Source organism: Dunckerocampus dactyliophorus, chromosome 11 (assembly GCF_027744805.1).
Source record: "Dunckerocampus dactyliophorus isolate RoL2022-P2 chromosome 11, RoL_Ddac_1.1, whole genome shotgun sequence".
In the NCBI taxonomy this organism is placed as follows: domain Eukaryota; kingdom Metazoa; phylum Chordata; class Actinopteri; order Syngnathiformes; family Syngnathidae; genus Dunckerocampus; species Dunckerocampus dactyliophorus.
In genome coordinates, this window is record NC_072829.1 from 21,247,613 (window position 1) to 21,269,548 (window position 21,936).

The 21,936-nt window shown below is 40.3% G+C and overlaps 1 protein-coding gene across 1 annotated transcript; it reads left to right on the plus strand.

The window, feature by feature from the left end:
* The first annotated feature begins 14,634 nt into the window (after positions 1–14,634).
* Positions 14,635–18,147, plus strand: il12ba (interleukin 12Ba). The gene is given in 7 exon segments (XM_054792376.1): positions 14,635–14,722; positions 14,810–15,091; positions 15,191–15,311; positions 15,592–15,812; positions 17,295–17,467; positions 17,613–17,734; positions 18,013–18,147. Coding segments are annotated over 7 exon segments (1,017 nt in total). The 3' UTR covers positions 18,023–18,147.
* The last annotated feature ends 3,789 nt before the right edge of the window (positions 18,148–21,936 follow it).

The following is a 21,936-nucleotide window of genomic DNA, read 5'->3' on the forward strand; positions in this document are numbered from 1 at the left end:
TGGTTTGAACAAACCTTAAAAGCAATTGTGGATTTTTGTGTGTTGTGCTGTATCAGAAATTGGCTCCCACACTCTTTCCAGAAATGCCTTGTGGCAGTCTATTAATCTAATCCATGACGTAGTGATTGGCATTATGCATTGGGTCTTTGCCACACAAATTTGCACTGCTTCATTTTTGGTGGTGATAATAGATACAATCTATATGATGATTTGTCAAAATAAGGGAATATGCAAATTTGGTTGCACTGCAACTGTCCCGCCTGCTTTCCTAGGCATTCATTGTAGACGCCTGATTTTGTGGGTCTTGTTGCCTTCAGTTTAAGTGAAACGCATGCACTGCTAGCTTGAAATCAGGCCAATGTCTTGGTCATTGAAGAGTATTCAATCGGTGTCACAAGCTCTTGCGAGATCAAAACGTGACGAGATTTCTCGATCAGAAAAAAATTGTTGGTATAATTAAATAAATTAATCACACGATAAGTGAAAATGAACTCAATAATTTTGCTGGCCTCCATGTATTGGCATGTGCATTTGTGTCTGTTTTCCCTGTCTCTCGCCTCCAAACAGGCAGGAAGAGAGTTCACTCTGTGCATTGGTTCAGAACCTAGACACTTCATAGAACGACTTGAGACGTTGTGAGACGGAGTGTCACAGTCCCTTTATAGTCGCTTTGTCTCTGTGGTGGGTGGCGGGGCCGCTAGCGTACACATAGCAAAAAAGTGGAGCTTTGTGAGAAGCAATGCAAGGTAGAAGGAATTAGGAGGAAAAAAGATGACTGCAAAGCCAAATGCCACAGCCCCCGTGTGGGGATATTAATAATGAGCAAGATGAGCTCATCAACAGGAACGAGCCAGTATGTTGAATTTGTTTGAAAGTGGTGGCAACATAAAGAAAATGAACTAGCCTATTTAAACATCAACATCTGAGAAGAAAAGTACATGCCTGATCGTCAAAGTAAACACAAATGGCACAGGTGTGCGTTCACAGTGAGTGTGGTTTAATACATCGGCAAAGAAATGCTGCATTTAGGGTTGTTGTCTACCTGCGCTGTTAAGTGTTGTCCAGGCAGTTTAGTAGCATTGGCCTGTGAGCAGAGAGTATCGCCCTAAACACCTCGTAATTCTGATTGTTTTTACTGTTAGCAGTCACTTATCAATAAACACGAGGGATGGTCCAATCAGACCAATACTGGCCAAATTTACTGGTTGGGATGTCGTAAAAAAATATAACCCCTTCGATTGCACGACAGTTTCTATATTGCATTGTAATTCTGCCACTTGTTGTACTAAGATATGTTCCAGTCTACATGTGTTTTGTGGACTTGGAGAAGGCATTCGTGTTCCTCGAGGAATTCTGTGGGAAGTACTCCGGGAGTATGGGGTATCGGACCAGCTAATTCAGGCTGGTCGTTCCCTGTATGACCGGTGTCAGAGTTTGGTTCGCATTGCTGGCAATAAGTCGGACCCGTTTCCAGTGAGGGTTGGACTCCGCCAGGGTGGCACTTTGTCACCAATTCTGTTCATTATTGTTATGGACAGAATTTCTAGGCGCAGCCAGGGCGTTGAGGGGTTCCGGTTTGGTGGCTGCAGGATTGAGTCTCTGCTTTTTGCAGATGATGTGGTCCTGCTGGCTAAATCGAGACGTGAACTTCAACTTTCACTGGATCGGTTCGCAGCCGAGTGTGAAGCGGCCGGGATGAGAATCAGAACCTCCAATCCGAGTCCATGGTTCTTCCCCAGTAAATGGTGGAGTGCTATTTCCGGGTCAGGGATGAGATCCTGTCCCAAGTGGAGGAGTTTAGGTACCTCGGGGTCCTGTTCACGAGTGAGGGAAGGATGGAACGTGAGATCGACAAGCGAATTTGTGCGGCGTCTGCAGTGATGAAAACTCTACATCGGTCTGTTGTGAAGAGAGAGCTAAGCTGAAAGGCAAAGCTTTCAATTTACCAGTCGATCTACGTTCCTACCCTCACCTATGGTCATGAGCTTTGGGTAGAGACCGAAAAGAAAGATTGCGGGTACAAGCGGCCTAAATGAGTTTTCTCGGTGGGTTGCTGGGCTCTCCCTTCGAGATAAGGTGAGAAGCACTGTCATCCGGGAGAGACTCGCTTTGAGAGGAGCCAGATGAGGTGGCTTGGGCATCCGGTCAAGATGCCACCCGGACTCCTCCCTGGGGAGGTGTTCAGGGCAAGTCCGACCAGTAGAAGGCCTCAGGGAAGACCCAGGACACGTTGGAGAGACTATGTCTCCCAACTGGCCTGGGAACGTCTCGGGATCCGCCGGGAGGAGCTGGATGAAGTGACCGGGCAGAGGAAAATCTGGGCCTCCCTGCTTAGGCTGCTGCACCTGCGACCCGATCTTGGATAAGCGGTAGAAGATGGATGGATGGATGGTTCTCCATAGGAACTAGTGTGATCCTATATCGCTATATCATCTGTTTGTGAAGTTATTTCATACAATGTAAAAAAGGGAAAAACATCTGAATTAATCGCTAATGTGAAACAACACACTTACCGAGTTTGTCAGCTTCTATTTTGTTTACTGTCAGCAGGAACACTTTGAGGTTGGACATCAGAAGCTCCAAGCGAGATAGTTCCTACTTCCCTGCAGTCTGGAATGCAGCATTAAACCTGGTCTTCACTTCCATTCATCTCCAGTTTGTCTGTGTAACGTAATCAAGTTTACAGCTATGTCGCGGTTTTGTCATGAAAAACTCATTTACCGTGGAAAATCACAGATATTTTCACAGATAAATGATCGATGCTTTGGAAAAACTATCCAGGCCATAACCATGAACATACAGTATCTAAGCAGCTTCTGCCCCACAGTTCATACCACTTCCTTTCAGATGAATATGTACTTTCAAGCCATGAATGAAATGTGCTTTTCCCCCAGTTTCTATGAATAGATAGATCCCAGTTGATGAATAATACAGCTTCTTAATTCAGAGAGATGCATTAGCGGAATCTTTATTAATAGCATTGTGTTCAGAAGAGAGCTGACATAATTAAGGAATTTGATTGCTCTTCATTTCCACCATCATCTCTGACGTGTTGTTTACGAAATATGAATGGAAAACTTAATCGATTGGCACCCACCTGCTCAGTCACCTGCATATGAATAAATGAATGAATTCATATTTAGCAAAGAAAAAAATACACCCATGAGAACGTGTGAAAGGAACCTTCTATTTCTTCCTTCTATGTCGCATCCATCCTGCATTACAGACAGACCCACAATGAAGTTGTCACTTTAAAGCTAATGAGTGGTTTTTTTTGTGCAACACTATTTTTCCGAGTGCCATAATACGTGTGGGGTGGGGAGCTATTGCAACTACGACAGCAAATTTCTTCTGATTTTGTGTTGCCTTTTTATTTTGAAATACTAATTACCCAGGATTCAAGCCTCTATCTGTGACAGTGGTTGCTATGACAGTAAGCACACAAATACAGAGAAGGGCAGTTGCATAACTCACAGATTAGATAACATCCAAGATAAAGCAATTGGTAACAAAACAATTCACTAAAACAAAAAAGGAAGGCAGAGCTCTGTAAAGTTTTGTGACATTTTTAGTGACGTAGGTTGGTATTGTAATTGTGATTTGTGATATTAGTAAATGTCGTACGAATAACCTTTTTCCACCAATTTTAACGAATAAAAAGTATACTTATGTTGTTCCAAAAGGAATGTACTAACATGTATTCATATAAACCTCACTTATACAGTCGTCCCTCACCACATTGCAGTTCGAACTTCATGGCTACACTCTCACATTGTTTAATAAAAATAAATGAATTCATAAATCATGTTGGTTTGTGGTTGAATACTGCCTTTTATTTAAAAAATGCATATAAAAATGCATATTTAAGCAGATTTTGCCAAATTAAGCATTTTCAAGCAAAAAATGGCCAAATGAACTAAAATTCAAATATAAGGCACTAAGAAGATGCATTCAAATGATGATATGTAGTATTCTACACTTGCCACTAGGTGTCAGTAATGTTACTTTAATGATCGGTGAGACATACAAGCACTCGACTTTAACAGCAGGCTTTTATTGCAGGTTTGAATTATCTCCCAACAGGTAAAATAATAATAACATAACATCAGTTGCGGCCATAACCCATGTCAAGCTAAAGCTCAACTTTGGCATTGCTACCTCTCCTCCACACATCCGGAACACATTTATTGCAACACACGTAAGCATGAGTTTTACTTTTGTCTTAAATGGCTTATTTTCTCTGATCTCTGATTTTATCTACATTATCTACATCTACATGTATATTGGATAATACAAGTGTAAAGGTGACTGTTGGTCTTACTTCATCATCGTCTAGACGGATCTAATAATGTTACAACCCATATTTAGAAGGTCAAAAATATTTCATTTCTAAATAAGGAATCCTACTTTGCGGAAACTCACTTATCACAGTCGGGAACCAATAAACCACGCTAAACGAGGGATTACTGTACTGGACTCAATGATAGAAGTCGTTGTTAGGGGAGAGAAAATGATTACATTTATCGTATTCCTATTTATTTCTATTCTGAAATATGGTGGTTGTCATTAGGAACCGGCAAGGAGCGATCACATGGATTAAATGGCACATCTTTATGATGTGCTCAAATGTACTCACAAGTAAGTGCGCCATGGGTTTTGACTGTGTGCATTATTCAATCAATTTATTTCCATTAAGAAAGCAGGTGTTGATTAAGAATTGGTGAGCAGCAACAGCATAACACCTCTGTTGTGAGCATAAATCCATTCCTTAAACGTATAGAATCTTATCACGATCCTGCCTTTGTCGATGTCTCACTGCATATTTCACATTCTGCTGGCATAGCTTCACTGTTTTAGTTGACATATCAGTAAGTGGCGGTCAGATAATACCAGAGTGACTGGACCAAAATAGCACAAATTACATTTCCCCTCTTTGATACTATTAATGTTCCAGAATACAGGAGACATATTAATCTTACTTAATACGCAGGACAAAAGCAGTAAGCCACTGTTTGGTCACGATGTACTGTACAAATAACCAGGTTGTTCAGTATGACTCAATATTTCTGTTTGAGGCTACAGTATTTCTGAGAAAGTTGTCCCAATGGGTTACCCTCCAGTATAATATACATTTAGAGCTAAAGCGTGAAAGACGACTCTTTGCTACAGTTGTGGAAACAGCTGAGGGCTAAGTACAGAGAGGCCTGTGATCAAACCAGGAAAACCAAGGTCAGCATGTTCCAGTGTTCTAGTTAGTCTGGTTCACGTTTACAAAGGTCAAGCTAAAATGATTCAAGCTTTATTTGAAAGAAGACCAGGAAAGGGAGGCGTCAAATCTTCCATTCACAAACATACTTAGCCAAAGGGATTAAATGCAGACTCCTGCTCAATGAACTAAACAATGTTGGTGTTAACAACATAAACCAAAGCACCAGAAAGTGGCTAGTTGTTAGAATTCATTGTTACAATGAATGCATCCCTTTGAAGACTAAAAGGTGCATTATTGTGAAGCGTCACCTCAGTCTTCTTTTATTAAGGGCACTTCATTGAAAAAGAAGTCTTAAAGTATTGGATGAATAAGAAACATGTACAGTATGTCTGTACCGTACTTGGGCACATTTCAGGCACTGCTGGAGCAATCCGACCGTTTCACATTCATTATAGCAGCGCCACTGATGGACACCTGTCACACAGTGCGCACTGAGGGACAGGTGGAGCCATTTTGATACCAGGAAGGACTGTTCCATTTATCAAAGACAAAAAAAAAAATATTTGATCTGCACGTTTAGCTGGAGCTGTACCAAAAATGTATTGGGTTCTTTTTTGGTGCATGCCATTTGTATAAACCTGGTAACTCACAAACGTGGAAATACACTCTTGATCAAAATTTTAATGCCAGTTGAGGTTGGAAGCAATAAGACATTCATTTTAAACTTCTTAAAAGATCCTGAAGGTTATGGAGCAAAATAAGTAAGTGGTAGACTCAAAAAAATGTCACCTACCCTGAGGTGGAGGATCTGATTGGCTGTCCGTCATGACACGGGACGATCCTCTGCCCAAATGAAGATTGTTACTGGTGCCAAGGGCAAGCCAATTACCCTCAGACAGTATCGGAGAGAAAAGTTTTAAGAACAAAAACATCTTCAAAGGCCTTGTGTCATTCAACACCACAACGTTGCCCTTTGGAATTTGCACGAGAGCCCCAAATATGGCACACTGAAAGGTTGACGAAAGTTTTGTTCTCTGATGAGAAAAACCTTGATGTTCCTGATGACTTCCAACATTACTGACATGACAATGAGATCCCACCTGAGATGTTTTCCACACAGCACAGTGGCGGGGGCGCCATCATGATCCAGAGTGCTTTTTCCTTCAATGGAACAATGGAGGTTGTGCAGGGGCGTCAAACAATGTGAAGATGTTGCAGGGGGCATCCCTCATGACTGAAGGCCCTCGTCTAGTAATGACTGGGAACGCTGCAGTTCAAAATGCCCACCTGACAAAGGACTTCTTCCAGAGGAATAGTATCAATCTTTTGGACCATCCTGCGTGTTCCCCTGATCTCAATCCATTTGCTGATGTATATGACAAGGGAAGTTTACAAAAATGGGCATCAGTTCCAGACAGTGCATGCCCTCCGTGAAGCCATCTTCACCACCTGGCGCAACATTCCCACTAGCCTCCTGGAAACACTGTCATCAAGCATGGCCAAACCAATTTTTTGTATATATGGACAATGCAGATAACAAAAAACAAAAGAAAAGCATTTAAATATTCTGTGTTTGCAACAGGCCGATCTTTCCAATACAGCAATCCCTCGCTACTCTGTGCTTGAACTTTCGCAGCTTCACTCTATCAAGTTTTTTCAAAATATTAATTAATCATGCTTTTCATGGTTGAATATGGCCTATTAGTAGTAAGAATGCGTAATTAAGCAAATTGTATGTATTTTTCCCTAAATAAAGCATTAGGGAAATAAAGCAAGTGTAAAAATGACTAAATGAACTAAAATACAAATGTAAGGCATTCAGAAGATGCATTCAAAGACGCTATGATGATATGTAGTATTCAATACTGGTTATTAGGAATCCATAATGTTTGGTGAGGCACAAAAACACCACACTTAACCGCCGGAACAACAGGCTTTATTGCAGGTTCACAACAGGTACAATGATCTCTAACGTGAGCTACTGTTGCGGCCGTAACCCACGGCAAGCTATAAACTTACTCTTAACCTCCGACACCACGTCTTGTTCACACCCCACTCAGTACCCGCAGCACCGGAACACATTTTAACGAGTATGCAAGTGTCGTATGCAAGTCTTATTTATGTCTTAAATGGCTTATTTTCTTTTATTATGTCTACTGTATTGGGTAAGATGAGTGTAAAGATGACTCTAATGAGGTTATTTCATGTCTAGAAGGCTCTAATAATGATAGAAAATTGGATTTGAAAACAGGTTTTCTATGCTCTATGAAAATATTACATTTATAAATAAGGAATCCGGTCAGGTCAGGAACCAATTAACCACAATAAATAAGGGATTACTGTATATGTCAAAGCCCCGTACAATGGCAGTGAGCAATAAGAGACTAACACGGAAGTGAAGCTGTCTTTGTCGAACTGTCATTGTGTGTTGTCTGGATGGTCCCTTTGTTCCTTTGTCATCCTTACGCATGCAGGTCTTTGCATGCAAACAGGCTTAACGTAACCATGGTAAGGTTCATTCATTTACACATACCGGGATGGATTAGCCCATTTTGTCTGGATCACATGTCGGGATCACATTCTTTTGAGTTGTGCGACTATACGTACACCAATCTAGGAAAAGCCCAACTAATTACAAAAAAGAGATTTGTCAATTTGTCAACTCAATGGAGTTGTTAATCCAAAAAGTCCTCACGGACCTCACAGATGAAGATAGCACTAAGAACCGCCTCCCTTTGAGGAGACTCTTTGATTTTTGGGGGTCTGAATTACACACACACATACACTTGCCACGATAGTTGTCAGAAACAACAGTCTGTTTATCAACCCGCTCCTTTGTCGTTCTCCAGGGCCATGCAATAACTAAAGCAAAGAAAGCAGACCTCTATGTCTCAAACCACAGGCTATGTGAAAGGAAATATGATCCTTCTTTGGAATTAAGAAAGGCATTCCAAGTTTGGATATAAGGAATCATCAGTGTGATCCACTGAAACTAATTGTGAATATCAGTCATCATGGCTTGGTTACACATTTTATAAATAGTTGCAAGTAAATGCTGCATAAATTAGTGTCATGTTTATGAAGATATTTTATAAAATATTTTACAACATGACATAGCCAATGACTTCTCGGTGCAACAAAGCTTCAGTGAGCATTTTCTTTTTGCACAAAAGAATACAAATCCACCTCAATATTCTGTTCTGATAGTGTTTCTACATTGATTGAATCCTTCCTTCCTTCTGTGGAGAAAATCAGTGGTTTAACTGAGTAATCTTGACATCAGTCTTTGTTATGTGGCGTCTTTGTGAAACCAATTTTTCAGCTTGATCCCTCCCTTAAATGACACCAAAGTTTAGGACAGCGTTCATCCGTTATTAGAAAAGAAACTTTCCTTCCCCAGCCTGGCAAAAGGTGATATAATGCTGGGGAAAGCCTCCCTGACTGGCTCTGTTTTCAGTCGGTTTCCCCTCGGTGATCATGTTTTTTTCTGAGAGACGATGATAACAAATGTGGCACAAGCCAGTGTTTTCCTGAAAGACGATGATAGAGACGTGACTTCATCAATGACTTCAGCTGGAATCCAACCAATTAAACTCTTAAGCCAAGTCACCAATCTGGTCGTAAGCGTTTTGTTACATTATTTCGTACTCGTGTATGAGCACGTCTTAGCTTTAGGAAATTAGCATTTTTCAAGTCCACACTTGTACAGATATTTTTAACAACAGTGCTTTACAAATATTTATTATTATTATATATATTATTTCTCGCCACATATAAAGCATACAGGTAGGCCAGCGTTGTTAGCAAAGAAGACATTTCTTTTTTGGCATTCATAATTAGCTTACCGTGGGGGAAAACAGACATCTAGTAGCTGGCAGGCAGGCAGGCACACACCGGATTCCCCTCCCCTTTACTGTGCTCATCCAATCACGACTCAGAACTCAGCCAGGCTGCATTCATGTCCTTACTGAGAGTCGGCTATTTCAAACTTTTTTGTTAAATATGCGCATTTCCTCCACTCCGGAATTTTAAAAAATGTCCGAGCTCTGTGAAGGGAACCACAAAAAGAAGGCTGAAGAGCCACATGCAGCTCCGGAACCGTGGGATTGCCGACCCCTGGACTAAGACTAAGACATAACTCATCCGAGCAGCATTGTTCTGTTTCATACCGCACTGGTAAGGAAACAGTTGAGAGCATTTAAAGGGATATCCTCCCACTCCTCAATTTATAGATTTACACTCTATAGAAAGCACATCTAACCAAGTATGTTTACCCGGTTTACCCCTGTGGAGTTAGCAGAGGCTAATCGAGTTAGCATGTCGGTATCTCTGCATTATTTCAGCTGTGTTTACAGTTCATTTACTGGACTGGCATCCCATTTCTCAACAAAACACAGCAAACTGTAGCTACGTTGTTTTGTTGTATGTGCCACATTTGATCAAGATTTTAGCTGGGCATCGGTCTTCTGTCTGCAGTGGGAAGAAGATCGAGCATCTAATGGAAATTCACATTAGAAACAACACCAAGCTAGGTTCACTCAGGGCTCAGCCTCCAATCAGAATACCAAGCACTGAGTTCTTTGCAGTTACAGTACATTAATAAAATACTTTTGGAAAAATGAATTACAAGTACAATATAGCAGTTAAGTAAATGACATTCCAAGTAAATGTATTCAGCCTTTTCTGCCGTGACAAAGAATAATTTAGAATGAATAACCATAAACTTACTTAAGTTAATGAAACTCGATGTTCCACTTAAATGTGATTTAGAAAAGCTACACGCACACTGCTGCGTGACTGCCATGCTACACTACCAGTGAATTCTGGGACTTGGCGTAATAGTGGTGTGTGCATTATATACAGTACCGACTGGTCAGTTTAGATGTATAAATATTGGAAAATATAAATAAAAAGAGTACAGTATGCCACTCTTTTTTTTGCTTCTATAATAAGGGATGCCATAATGCTGAATACCAGCTGTACATAATAAAAGTTGCCTTGCATGTACGAGTGATTCCATGCATAAACAAGTTTTATCAACACAATGTTTCTCTTCGACACAAATAGTTTAACAGATCCGAAAGACAATACACCGCAAAAACCCAGACATAAACCAAATTAGCTTCCTAATCATGCCAAAACAAACTTTCCTAACAGGATCAGTATGCAGAATGCCCCATTTTAAATGAATTAACTTTCCCGGGTCTCAATCCACTGCTTTCTTCATCTCTCTCATGCTCTCGCTCACACACAATAACTATTTCCACCCTTTTGTTTCCTTCTGTTTTTCCATCCATCTCCACAGATGAGATCACTGCACTGATTTCATCCCAGCTGCTACAGTTTGGATCATTGTGGAGACTGGGGACAGTCCAATGAAGCCTTATAATTCAAACGCAGAGTCCTGCTCAGCTGTGCATTTCCTAAGAACTGTACAGCATCAATTAGGACGGTAGCCTAAAACACTAAAAACGGTATGTGTATAATGAAACCTGCATGTAAGATGCAGGGTTGTGCAAGCTGCATAACTGATGACATAGGATCACAGTTCTCCTGTTTCAAGTTGGAAGCCTTTTCAGTTCATGGTTTGGTCGCATGCTGCCCTCTGAGAGCATCTAGTGGTCATTTAAAGATATTACATAAACCACACCAGGGATGGGAGGGGGGATATGCTGGGCATTTGAATTTCTGCTTTGTGTTATAGGCAACCAAGAAAGTTGCAATTAGTGTGGCTTATTTCAAACAAAAGGCCTATTTCTCTCAAATATGAATCACAAATCTGCCTAAATCTGTAAACTTGAGCACGTTTCCTTTGCAAAGGCAATCAGTCCACCTCACAGGTGAGGCATATCACGATGCTGATGAGATGGCATGATTATTGCACAGGTGTGCCTTAGGCTGGCCACAATAAAAGGCCACAAAAACGTGTTATGTTTGTGTTTTTGTTAAGTGTATTATACCAGCAACTAAATCACCTTTTTGACGTTAACATACTAGAAACCTCCCCAAATATTGTGAGCATGTACTGTATATCCTGGTGGTATGTGTTGTAGGGGTCCCGGACGCTACCACACTCAGTAGCGCCCCCGGAGAGGGCGAAAATATCAGCACCCCCCCACCAAGGCGCCCCATTAACCCATTCAGGGAAGTACTCCAAATCTCAGCTCATTATGTGTATCATATCATATCATATTATCATTATTGTATCGTATAAATTCGGGACTGTGTCTTAGTTTTTCTGAACTTCCTCCATTACACATTATGGATGCGCTGTATGTATGTGTGAAATAGTAATTTTGTTTGTTTGTTTGTTTTATATTATTGTTGTTTTTATTGATATTAACCACCTTTTTATTGTATATATTTTTTTAATGATCAAACAAAGCCAAACTAGTCACGTGTGCATTTTTCGATGGTATCTTCCTGCAGGACACGAGTTTGTCCACTCGATGTCACTGATGTGTTAGAGGTCAGGTGCACTCCATAAGTGGGAACCTTTCATTTAAAAGTTTTGCTAGAAGGAGGAGCACAAACATTTTTTAACCACTATTGTTTGCATAGTAACTACAAAAAAAACTGCATAATACAACTAAAATGCTTCATCGTGGTGGCTGCATCATTCAGCTGACCTGTCAAACAGGACACGTCAAAACTAGACAAATTCCACAAACTGGAAAACTGGAGGCCATCATGGCGACTGGCTAATGACGTATGCTAATGTTACAATGTAATGATGGTCAGTCTGGTTAGTGTAACTGTGTAATTGAAGTAATTGCATTCAGTAAAATGCATATACAATGTTTTCTTGATGGCTTTCTTTAGATGTAACTCTGCAAATCAATGGTATTCATGTTCCTTGCATAATTTGAGGATATTGTCCACACTATATATGATCATGTCCACCCTATAGTCCAAGGCTCAAAGATGGCTGACATGTTCTGACCACATGCATTAAAGGTAGTGGGGTGAAAGGCCCAAGCCAGTAAATACAAGAACATTCTCCTCATTACAAGGAACTTCTTACTGTCTCAGCACAGTACAGTACAATAAACTGCTTCGAATCTCCGTTGGGCATCTCTGTGCGGAGTTTGCATGTTCTCCCTGTGCGTGCGTGGGTTTTCTGGGCATGGGTACTCCCGTTTCCTCCCACATTCCAAAAACATGCATGTTAAGTTAATTGCAGACTCTAAACTGTCCATAAGTATGAATTTGAGTGTGAACGATTGCTTGTCTATATGTCCCCTGCAACTGACTGGCTACCAGTCCAGGGTGTACCCCGCCTCTTGCCCAAAGTCAGCTGGAATAGGCTCCAGCATACCCACGACCCTGGTGAGGATAAGCGGCATAGAAGATGGATGGAATATTATTGTTATTGACATACTCATGTCATATATGTCACATTTGTTTTTATTTGTTCAAAAGAATGATGTACAGTACAGTGGATCCCGGGACATTTGTAATTCAGCATTCATAGCCCCACAAATTTGGAGATTTTTGGTGAACATTTTTTATTTTTTCTTTCTCCAAAAATATGCAATTTTTTCCCACAGATAACGCATCTCATTCATCATAAGTTGTTAATGATTTCCATATACATGATAATGCAGGTAAAATGCACAGCATACATGTTAGAAAGCCCACAATGTTTACATGTTTATGTCTTTATGTGTCACTGACAATATTTTTTCACCAAGGTTTGAGATTTTGCGCTCTGTTCGGCGATCCTTGAACACACCGTAGTTGTGTGTGACACGTAAACGTTTGTTTGGGTACGGAAGTGCTAGTTTTGATAGTCAAAAAAGACGCAAAACTTGCAGTACGTCAACACAAGTAAATACGAAACTATAAATCATTACTGGAGTTACAACAGGCAAGCAGTATGGAGAAACATCTGCTCTAGCCTTCTAGGCTTTAGCACTAGCCTGACAGCATGACTCCGATTCCAACTGTTCACATTCATCTTACATTATCATTGTACCATGTATGACGAGTACCTATATCTTTTATACTTTTAATGTGTTTAATAAGTGTGTGAGGCATAGGACGTAAACCTTGATTGTATTGTAAGTGAACAATGGCAATTGAAAATAAAAAGGGAAGGTTCTGGCCTTTAGAAGAGGATTTGCAAAAGTTTACAGTGTGAGATATGAATGTGGCATTAAAGGTCCCACCCCGAAGAAACAAAGAAACAGTCTGCTAGTGTGAAAAGTGAGTGAAGTGAGTGTGAAACATGCACAGTATGTAGGATTCCAATCCACAGAGAAGTGTGTATGCATGGGTGGAAGTGACAATAGGTGGCTCACAAAAGCAGTTTCTCCAGAGAATTTTGGGGGAAATTTTGTCTGTGAAAGGTCACTTGTATAAATGGGACTGCGGACAAAAGCATCAATATCGTTCTGACATCAAAGTCAAGGTAAGATACTCCTCACAACCTGTAGCCTTTAAACATATAGCCATTTTGTATTTTTAACAAATACACTTTTTTCCTTTACATTCACACAGAAGGTAGGATGTTAATGAAAATGTAATTTATTTCCTCTTCTTTGTTCTTACATTATTCGCATTGGTTGAATGAATTATTTCTTACCTTTGGTTGGATTGTCAGATTGAATGATAGAAGATTTAAAAATTCAGTGGAACCCGCTTAAGTTGGCCTATACTGTACATTACATTATATTGACAGTCTGTCTATGTGGACCGACTCATCAAGTCGCTGTGCGAGTTCTAACCAGGGCTCCAAATAATGATTATTTTCTTAGTTGATTAATCTGAAGCTTGTTGTTTCGATTAATTGAGTAATCGGTTAGACCTTAACCGTAACTATCAAAACTGCCATTTTGCCTCCTCTTACAGTACAGGAAAATAGTCTGGAGCTGCAAAACATTACACAGCATGCAAACATCTAAAATTTGTAATCTTTTTAAAATTTTACCTGCTAAAACAACAGAATTGAACTAAGTCAAGTGCAGAGTGCATGTGTCGGCCTAGTTTGAAATAAGTTAAACACTGAAGGCCTTTTAGAGTCGTTCCCACATTTTTGTTAATCAAATTAATTAACAAAATGTAGAAAATTTTAACATTAAAAAAAGCCCATCAGAGTTCATATATCTGCATATCAGTGATGTCGGCTCAATATCAGTTACATCACTCGACTTAACTTTGTCATTATTGTGAAGCATGAAACAAAAACAGCAATTGTACAATTACTTTTTTTATACTGTTAGCCGCTGCCCCCTATAGCCCAACCCCTGAATCACAGCTCAGAGCCATACACAATCCTCCCGCTGCTACAATATCATGTGAAAACAGAAGAATCCAAATAAAACATGCACAAATGGAGAAAAAACATGTCGACCAACCAATTACTGTACACAGTGTCTGCAATTTACTATTAATAATAATGAATAGTATTTTTTTTTCTTCAGATGAATGTGTTTGACTTCACAGTCATCTGCGCATTTCTTCAACTGGGTTACCAAAACCCGCTCAACTCCTGGACTCTCAAGCCTAATGGTATGTGTGAAGACCATGAAAACACTTCATAGGTCAAAGTTCAAGTGATTGTCACCGTTTTTCTCTCTGTGTTGGTTTGGCATTTAGTTCTGGTTGTGGAGGTAAATGATGCATTGGGCCATGAAGCGCTCAAGTGCCTGCACTCAGCAGAGGAAGTAATGAGAGGTGATGACAAGGATATATTGTGGAAGAAGAACGGTGCAGAGGAAGCACAGAGGGGTAATTCATACGTGGTGCAGCTGGAGGAGAGTTTAGGAGGAGGCAACTATAGCTGCTACGGCAAGAATGGGACTCTCCTCAATCACACTCTCGTTCTGATTCAAGAGAGTAACACCAAGAGAAGGAAGATTCTAGTGAAAACCGACCTGGGTAGAATCACTTTTAAAACATTGCAAGATGTCATTGCAGCATTTCAACTCGCATGAAATGTTTGTGTTGCTTGGCTCTGACTGTGTCTCCTCATTGCAGGGGATTATTTAAAGTGCTCAACTCAAAACTTTGAGGGAGCATTCAGCTGCTCTTGGACCTGGCACAGCACTCGTGTTGGAAAAATAGAACTTATCAGAGCTGGACGGTAAGCTCACACACTGTAGCAATGTTTCCTGTTTCAGAGTCCAATAATAACACGCTGCTCAGACTCACACTCGCGTTGAGAGCAACAGCCAGAAATACTTCTTTTAGAAAGCAAAAATACATTTACAGTAAGTGTCAAGGGCACATCATTGGATTCAGTTTCACATGAATAGCCACAAAGGTTGATAAATCGTACAGTCTAATTAACACGCTGTGTCTGAACTATGGATTTGTTTTTGGAAAAATGGCAAAAATATGTTTTTATATCTTTATATTTGCTGTTTCCCTAATGGCAGGAATATCCATTGTTCAGTGGACACCAGTAGTCATCACTGGACATGCTCCTTCGATGAGTTCAGCTGCTCAGAGGACGTCACTGGACGCGGGATCTCCTGTGTTGATCAGAGGTACTGCGCCTCTGCTCAGGAGAACCATCGCATCCACATCACAGTCTACGTGAGGACTGATCATTTCCTGGTGGAGAGCTACTCCAAACACTTCTATCTGTCTGACATAGGTAAAACAGATTCTGTATTTAATTCATTAAGTCCTGGCCATTTTTCAAAAGACAACCTCTTCAGTACCGCCCATTTTTATGCCGATGTTGGCTGATCTTTCAAGGCACACACATTATTGTGTGCTATGGCTATATAAACATGGAACCTACCAAAAGCAAGATTAGACTCCCTTATTTCATCAAAAAAAGTTGGTTTCTACCTTTTTCCGTTCTTTAGTAATCAGCAGTAGAACATTGGTAAGTTTCAGGAAAATATCAGTTGCCGAGTAAAAAAGGGAGAAAACAAGCTTTTTGTGAAAACATACATCTCAAGCATAACTTTCACTTTGGCACAAATATTTTTTTGCTTTTGTAACAGCTCAAATATCTAAACAACAACACCACGACATAAACAACACAGCATGTATTTGCACGTGTGTGCGTGCATTCGTGCGCGCGTGCATGCGTTAAAATTTCCCTGCAATGCGTTTTTTTTTTTTTTCATGCGGTATGCAACGTAACACCTGCCTTTATGCAAGGGCTTCCTCTTCCTGTTGTGTATTTCTTCTTCCTCTCGGGATCCCTGTCGAGCTCATATCAAATGCGCTTCTGCCACCTAGTGGCCGTTTTAATGGCATTAAAATTGTTCTCAGGGCTAATCTATTGGTGAGAAGTTGCATCAGCACCTCCTTTAGCTTCACAACAAAAAAATACATAAAAATGTATAAATACATTGTTGAGATCGGGCGTTCGGGTTTATAAAAAAAACGTAGAACGACATTTTTGGTAAATAAGTTAATTTGTATCCGTGTGAAACAATGACATAAAATTATTCTTTTTTTTAAATGTTCAACCATTCAATATAGTTTTTCTCATACATTAATTTATGTATGGCGTCCTGCCATGAGTGCATTTGGACATAAATCGATTCGGCGCTACCTGTTGAACACATTATAACGTGACTCTCTGTGAATGTAGCGTGTCATTCCAACGGCGTACAGTAACTCTGTTTCTTCACGCACACCATGCGCGTCTGGTCTGCCAGAGAATAAAAAGCCATAGCAGGAGGGATCAGTGTTGCCAACTTAGTGAGTATTCTCTTTTTCAAAAAAGTTACTAGTCTAATCCAGCAGAGACTAACATTGAAGCACGTATCGCTCCTCTCAATGAGCAGACAGCAATGCTGTGTCCCCCCCGAATAGTTAGTTTTCGTTTTTTTCGGTATATTGTGGACAACCAGTTTCTAAACTTTGCAAATAAATATAATTTACAATGGGGGTTGAATAATTTAGTGTCTTTAATGTGTGTGTAAGTGTTTCCAGGCCCGATATACTAGCAATCATATCCATACCTTTAGGAATCATTATGCTTTGATACTGTTGAATGTCAAACAGGCCTTTAGCGTTATGGTGATGACTCCTTTGTAGTTCTTTCATTCATTCATTGTGTGCATTCCACCTTTTCAAAAGCTGATGACTTGCCTCCAATGCTTTGCTTTAATAGTGAAACCTGACAAAGTGAGGATCAGTCGAGTCAACACGTCAACGATTGAATGGACTTACCCGAGCTCCTGGAGCAGTCCCTACTCTTACTTCCCCCTCACTTTCCAGGTCTTACAGCGCAGACGTGGGTGCAAAAGATGTGACAATCCCTGCAATGACTCAGCCGGTGCAAAGGTGAGACTCGCATTGTCAATGTAATGAATAGAATAGAGTGAAAGTATTTATTTTGTGACCACACCACACAAGGGTGACACAAATGTGAGTGAAAGTTTTATGTTACTAAATGGAGCACTGTGTCCTTCTTCAATGTATTTGCCAGACCTCGACGATGAACTCCTTGGGCACTTGTCAGTTTGAGGTCAAGCGCAAGTCTTGGACTGTTTGTATTCGGGCCAAGGATGCCCTATGTAACTCTCAATGGAGCGAATGGAGCCACCTCAGGTCGGTATCTCTGCATTAATAATTGCCATATAGCATTTAATTCGGCCAGTGTGACTTCTACAAGTCCGGTGATTCTTGTAATCAAGTCCAGTCATGTGGGTGTGTCTATTTGTGTTTGATTACTGGTATCACACTTAGCCCTTCTCCTTCTACTTCGTCTTCTGTTTTAAATCACTTTTTATGCTCTTAAACATGGTTTTTCACGACACTGTTTTCATTGGCTTCCCCAATGGCCGGTTACAGTGTGTGACTAATTTGTGGATTATTTTTTATTCCAGTACTGATTGAGGAACGTACCAGCCAGCTGAGCAGAGAATTTGTCTACTACACAAAAAGAAACTCCTGCACTGGACATGTCTAACAGCAATATTTATTTTATTTATTACATCTGTGTATTTGTTTCCACTACCTGTATTTCATGATGAGTAAACAAATTCATCTTAACAAGTTTGTTTTTTTGTAATAAATTTAAACATTTAACAGTGATTAAACATTTCTACAGTTTTACCTCAGGATAAGGGATTTTTTTCTCATCTTTATTAGATGGTGAAGTCTGCTGAACAGGTTACCTCATTTGTTTACGCCTCACATAAGTACATCAGTTCCTAATTTTTCAAACCAAACCAAAATTCCTTTTACAAATGCTGTTCTCGAGAAGAACATGTGGCCTGTGTGGTATTTTGTTTTTCAAAAGACATTGGGTTTATCTTGTCCGTAACTATGGACTCCTCAGACCTTCAGATCCAAGCTGCATGCAGATTATTGTTGGGGTATAAAGATTTGATACTCCCGTGTTACCCTCAAAGCAAAGTTTACTGGGGCCCCTGATTGACAGGGGTAAATTAATGTTGCTGTCTGGTTGTGTGTGTGTTTTTCTTTTAATATAGTCAGAAGACGATTAAAGCAATCTTTTGTTATTGGAAGTAACAGTTAAATATCGACATTGACCAAGAGTAAACTTTTAGACTGTATTATTAAATCACTTGTCCCTCTCCCATTTACCAGATTTAAAGGAAAACTGCACTTTTTGGGGAATTTTGCCCATCATCCACTATCCTTATGTGAAACATAAGCACACATGTACATTCATGATAACATGCAGCACGTACAGTATTTTGCCATATTCATAACATCCATTTTCTATGTGACTAATCCTCATTAGGGTCACGGGGGTATGCTGGAGCCTATCCCAGGTGACTTCGGGCGAGAGGCAAGGTACACCCTGGACTGGCCGCCAGCCAATCGCAGGGCACATATAGACAAACAACCATTCACTCCCACATTCATACCTATGGACAATTTAGAGTGGCCAGTTAACCTAACATGCATGTTTTTGGAATGTGGGAGGAAACAGGGGTACTGGAGAAAACCCACGCACGGGGAGAACATGCAAACTCGACACAGAGATGCACAAGCGGAGATTCAAACCCAGGCCTTCCCGATCTCCTGACCTTGTGGCCAACATGCTAACCACTCAGCCGCACGGTATTTTGATCATTTTAAACATTACCAAAACTGCTTTCCTGGGCGCACTGATTTCAAATCCAGTTTGAGCCTGAGTATACGGAAGATGAGGTACAGATTTTAGAAGATGAGCCTGCAAGAACAGAGTCAAACTTTGAAGGCAGCAGATGGGGGGCAAGTCATTACACCGGCATGACTTGGTGGTGTAAATGTGGAGCTTGTCAAGCCATGACGACAGAAATGGAGAGTGGCTTCCAGTGTTACCATCGATGGAAAGGCTTTGTGTGTATGGCGAGGAGGACATTGCACCAAGAGATTGCAGCTAACAAACCCTGCAGTGATAGAAACTTTTCTCCACCTGCCCAAAACAAAAGACACCCCAGACCAGCTGGACCAGACAGACAACTGTCCATCGAGTAAGTCACCATGATGTTAATTGTGATATATGGAGCACATAGCACATGATATCCCAACACAGTCCATCTATCCGCCTATAAACAAAACATGAAATGTGGGCTAATACATTACAGATTTGGTTGTCTTTTCGTAGCTGCTCATATGTTCTTGTTTCCTAGTCAGTACAGATTGGTGTCCGATCGCATTGTTTTGAACAGCACTCGGTAGTGGCCTTAAGCGCTGTACAACTACGCCAGAAAAATAGTTATTTGTGTTAGCGGCTATAATAACAATGTCGCTGTAGCTTGGTTTATATACATGTCAGTTATGTAAATAGAACATTGTTGGCGGTTTTTGTTTTTTTTTACAGTTGAAATAGATGTGTCCCGTTATGTTCATTGTTAGCTCCCACATGCTTGCTGTTTCTTAGCCGTTTCTCTCTCTTTAGAACGTGCAGAAAAGAGAAAGACAAGCGTGGTCATGTTTCACATCAGGATTGTGCATGATGTGGAAAACTCCAAAAAAAGTGCAGTTTTCCTTTAACAACAGATGAGTCAGCAGCAGCAGCCCTGTGCATAACTTTACCCCTCCCTGTCCCAGTGAGCAGCACTGTGTTCAATGACATGTCAGTATCATTGCAGGGAGTCTGTCAAAAAAATCTAAAAATATTTTTGTGATGACAGAAATTCCAACAAAATATTTTTCCACATAATGATTCCATTTCAACTTTATTTTCTTGTTGGCAGATTTAAATGTTAATGTACTGTATATGTAAGGTTTTTTTTTAAAAAAAAGTCTTTCACACATGTTAAAAACATTTAGGAATTTTACAATTAAAATGACAGCACAACTGTAAAAGAGGGCCTTTGGCACATCAAAGAGTGTATCGCATCCTGTATGCAGACTGTTACATAGACAACTCACTAGCATTAAATATTCCACTGATAAGACTAAGAAGCAAGACATTTGCAAGCGTTCAGGAAGCTCTGGTTGGGTCAGTTAATGTTCTAGAGATGTGGTGACAACAGCTGCCTGAGGGGGGGCCCAAGGTGATTTTTTTTCCTGGGGCCCAGAATTCCTGGCGGCGCCCCTTCTCAACGGGACAGTTTTTGTACCCTTGACGATTGGCTTTAATAGCCTGGGAACATACCTTTTTTGTACTAGACATTATTCTGATGATCTAATATGACATCATACAGTTATCATAGCGAACAATTGTAGCAATTGTAACAGAAAAATATACAGTATTTAGCGAGCAGCACATGTTTGAAACATAAGCAAGGGAATCATACAGTGCTGACATTTATCATAATATATGATTTCCAGGTTAAGTAAAAACACAGATGCATTGACTTACACATTTCCACATTTAAATAGTGGGAAAGTCCCGAATGCACTACATCGTAACCACGAAATAACATGCCAAAGAATCATGGTCACTGGGGGAACTATCTCTTCCCTCCCTTGTCTGGAAAAGCAGAAGAGATTGCGGTGTGATGTGTCTCACATCTAAAAACCTGACGTTTGACCTTTTACGGACCATTCCCCAACTGTGCCTTTTCCTCGCCACAATCAAATGAAAGAACATAGTGTTCCTCAAATGAAAGTTATGTACCTTTGTTGTGTACTGTATTAAATTGCACTGGTTGCCAGTTAACCTTGTGTCAATTATAAATTGTCTTTATAGTCTTTGTGTAGGGATTACCAATGAATGCTTGTCAGTTTTATAAGCATAGACTACCAGAACAAAGGCAATGGCTACAAAAAAACTAAATGCTGAAATTGTTTATCTGAATAATTATCTTTTTTAATTTCAAATGACCCAAACAAATGTCTTGAGCTCCTGTTTGTCCACCTTGGTCGTCCACCTACTCCCTCATAAAGTATACATTTCACACATTTTAATGCTTGTGACATCATCAAATCCCAGGCCAAGTCTGAGATACAAAACAAGTGATTTCCAGTGACCAGTAATTCATGCATGCTTGTGAGTGAAATTGAATTTTTGTCCCCAACAAGATGAATTATGTGCACAAGTTGTTCTCCCAAATTAACAAATCTTGTTGACCATTTGTTGACCCTGTTAATTAACAAGCATAGGGAAACAGCAATTAGAGCAGATGGCATCAAAAGGAAAGCTGCACTTTTGGGGGGAATTTTGCCCATCATCCACAATCCTTATGTGAGACATGAACACATACGTCTTTCTCTAACAGCTAAAAATACGTTGCTAAGAATGCACATAACGGGAAACATATTCCGCCTATAAAGCCTTCTGAAAAACACTCCAAAAAGCACCAACAATGCTCCATTTACATATAATGTGACATGCATATGAACCA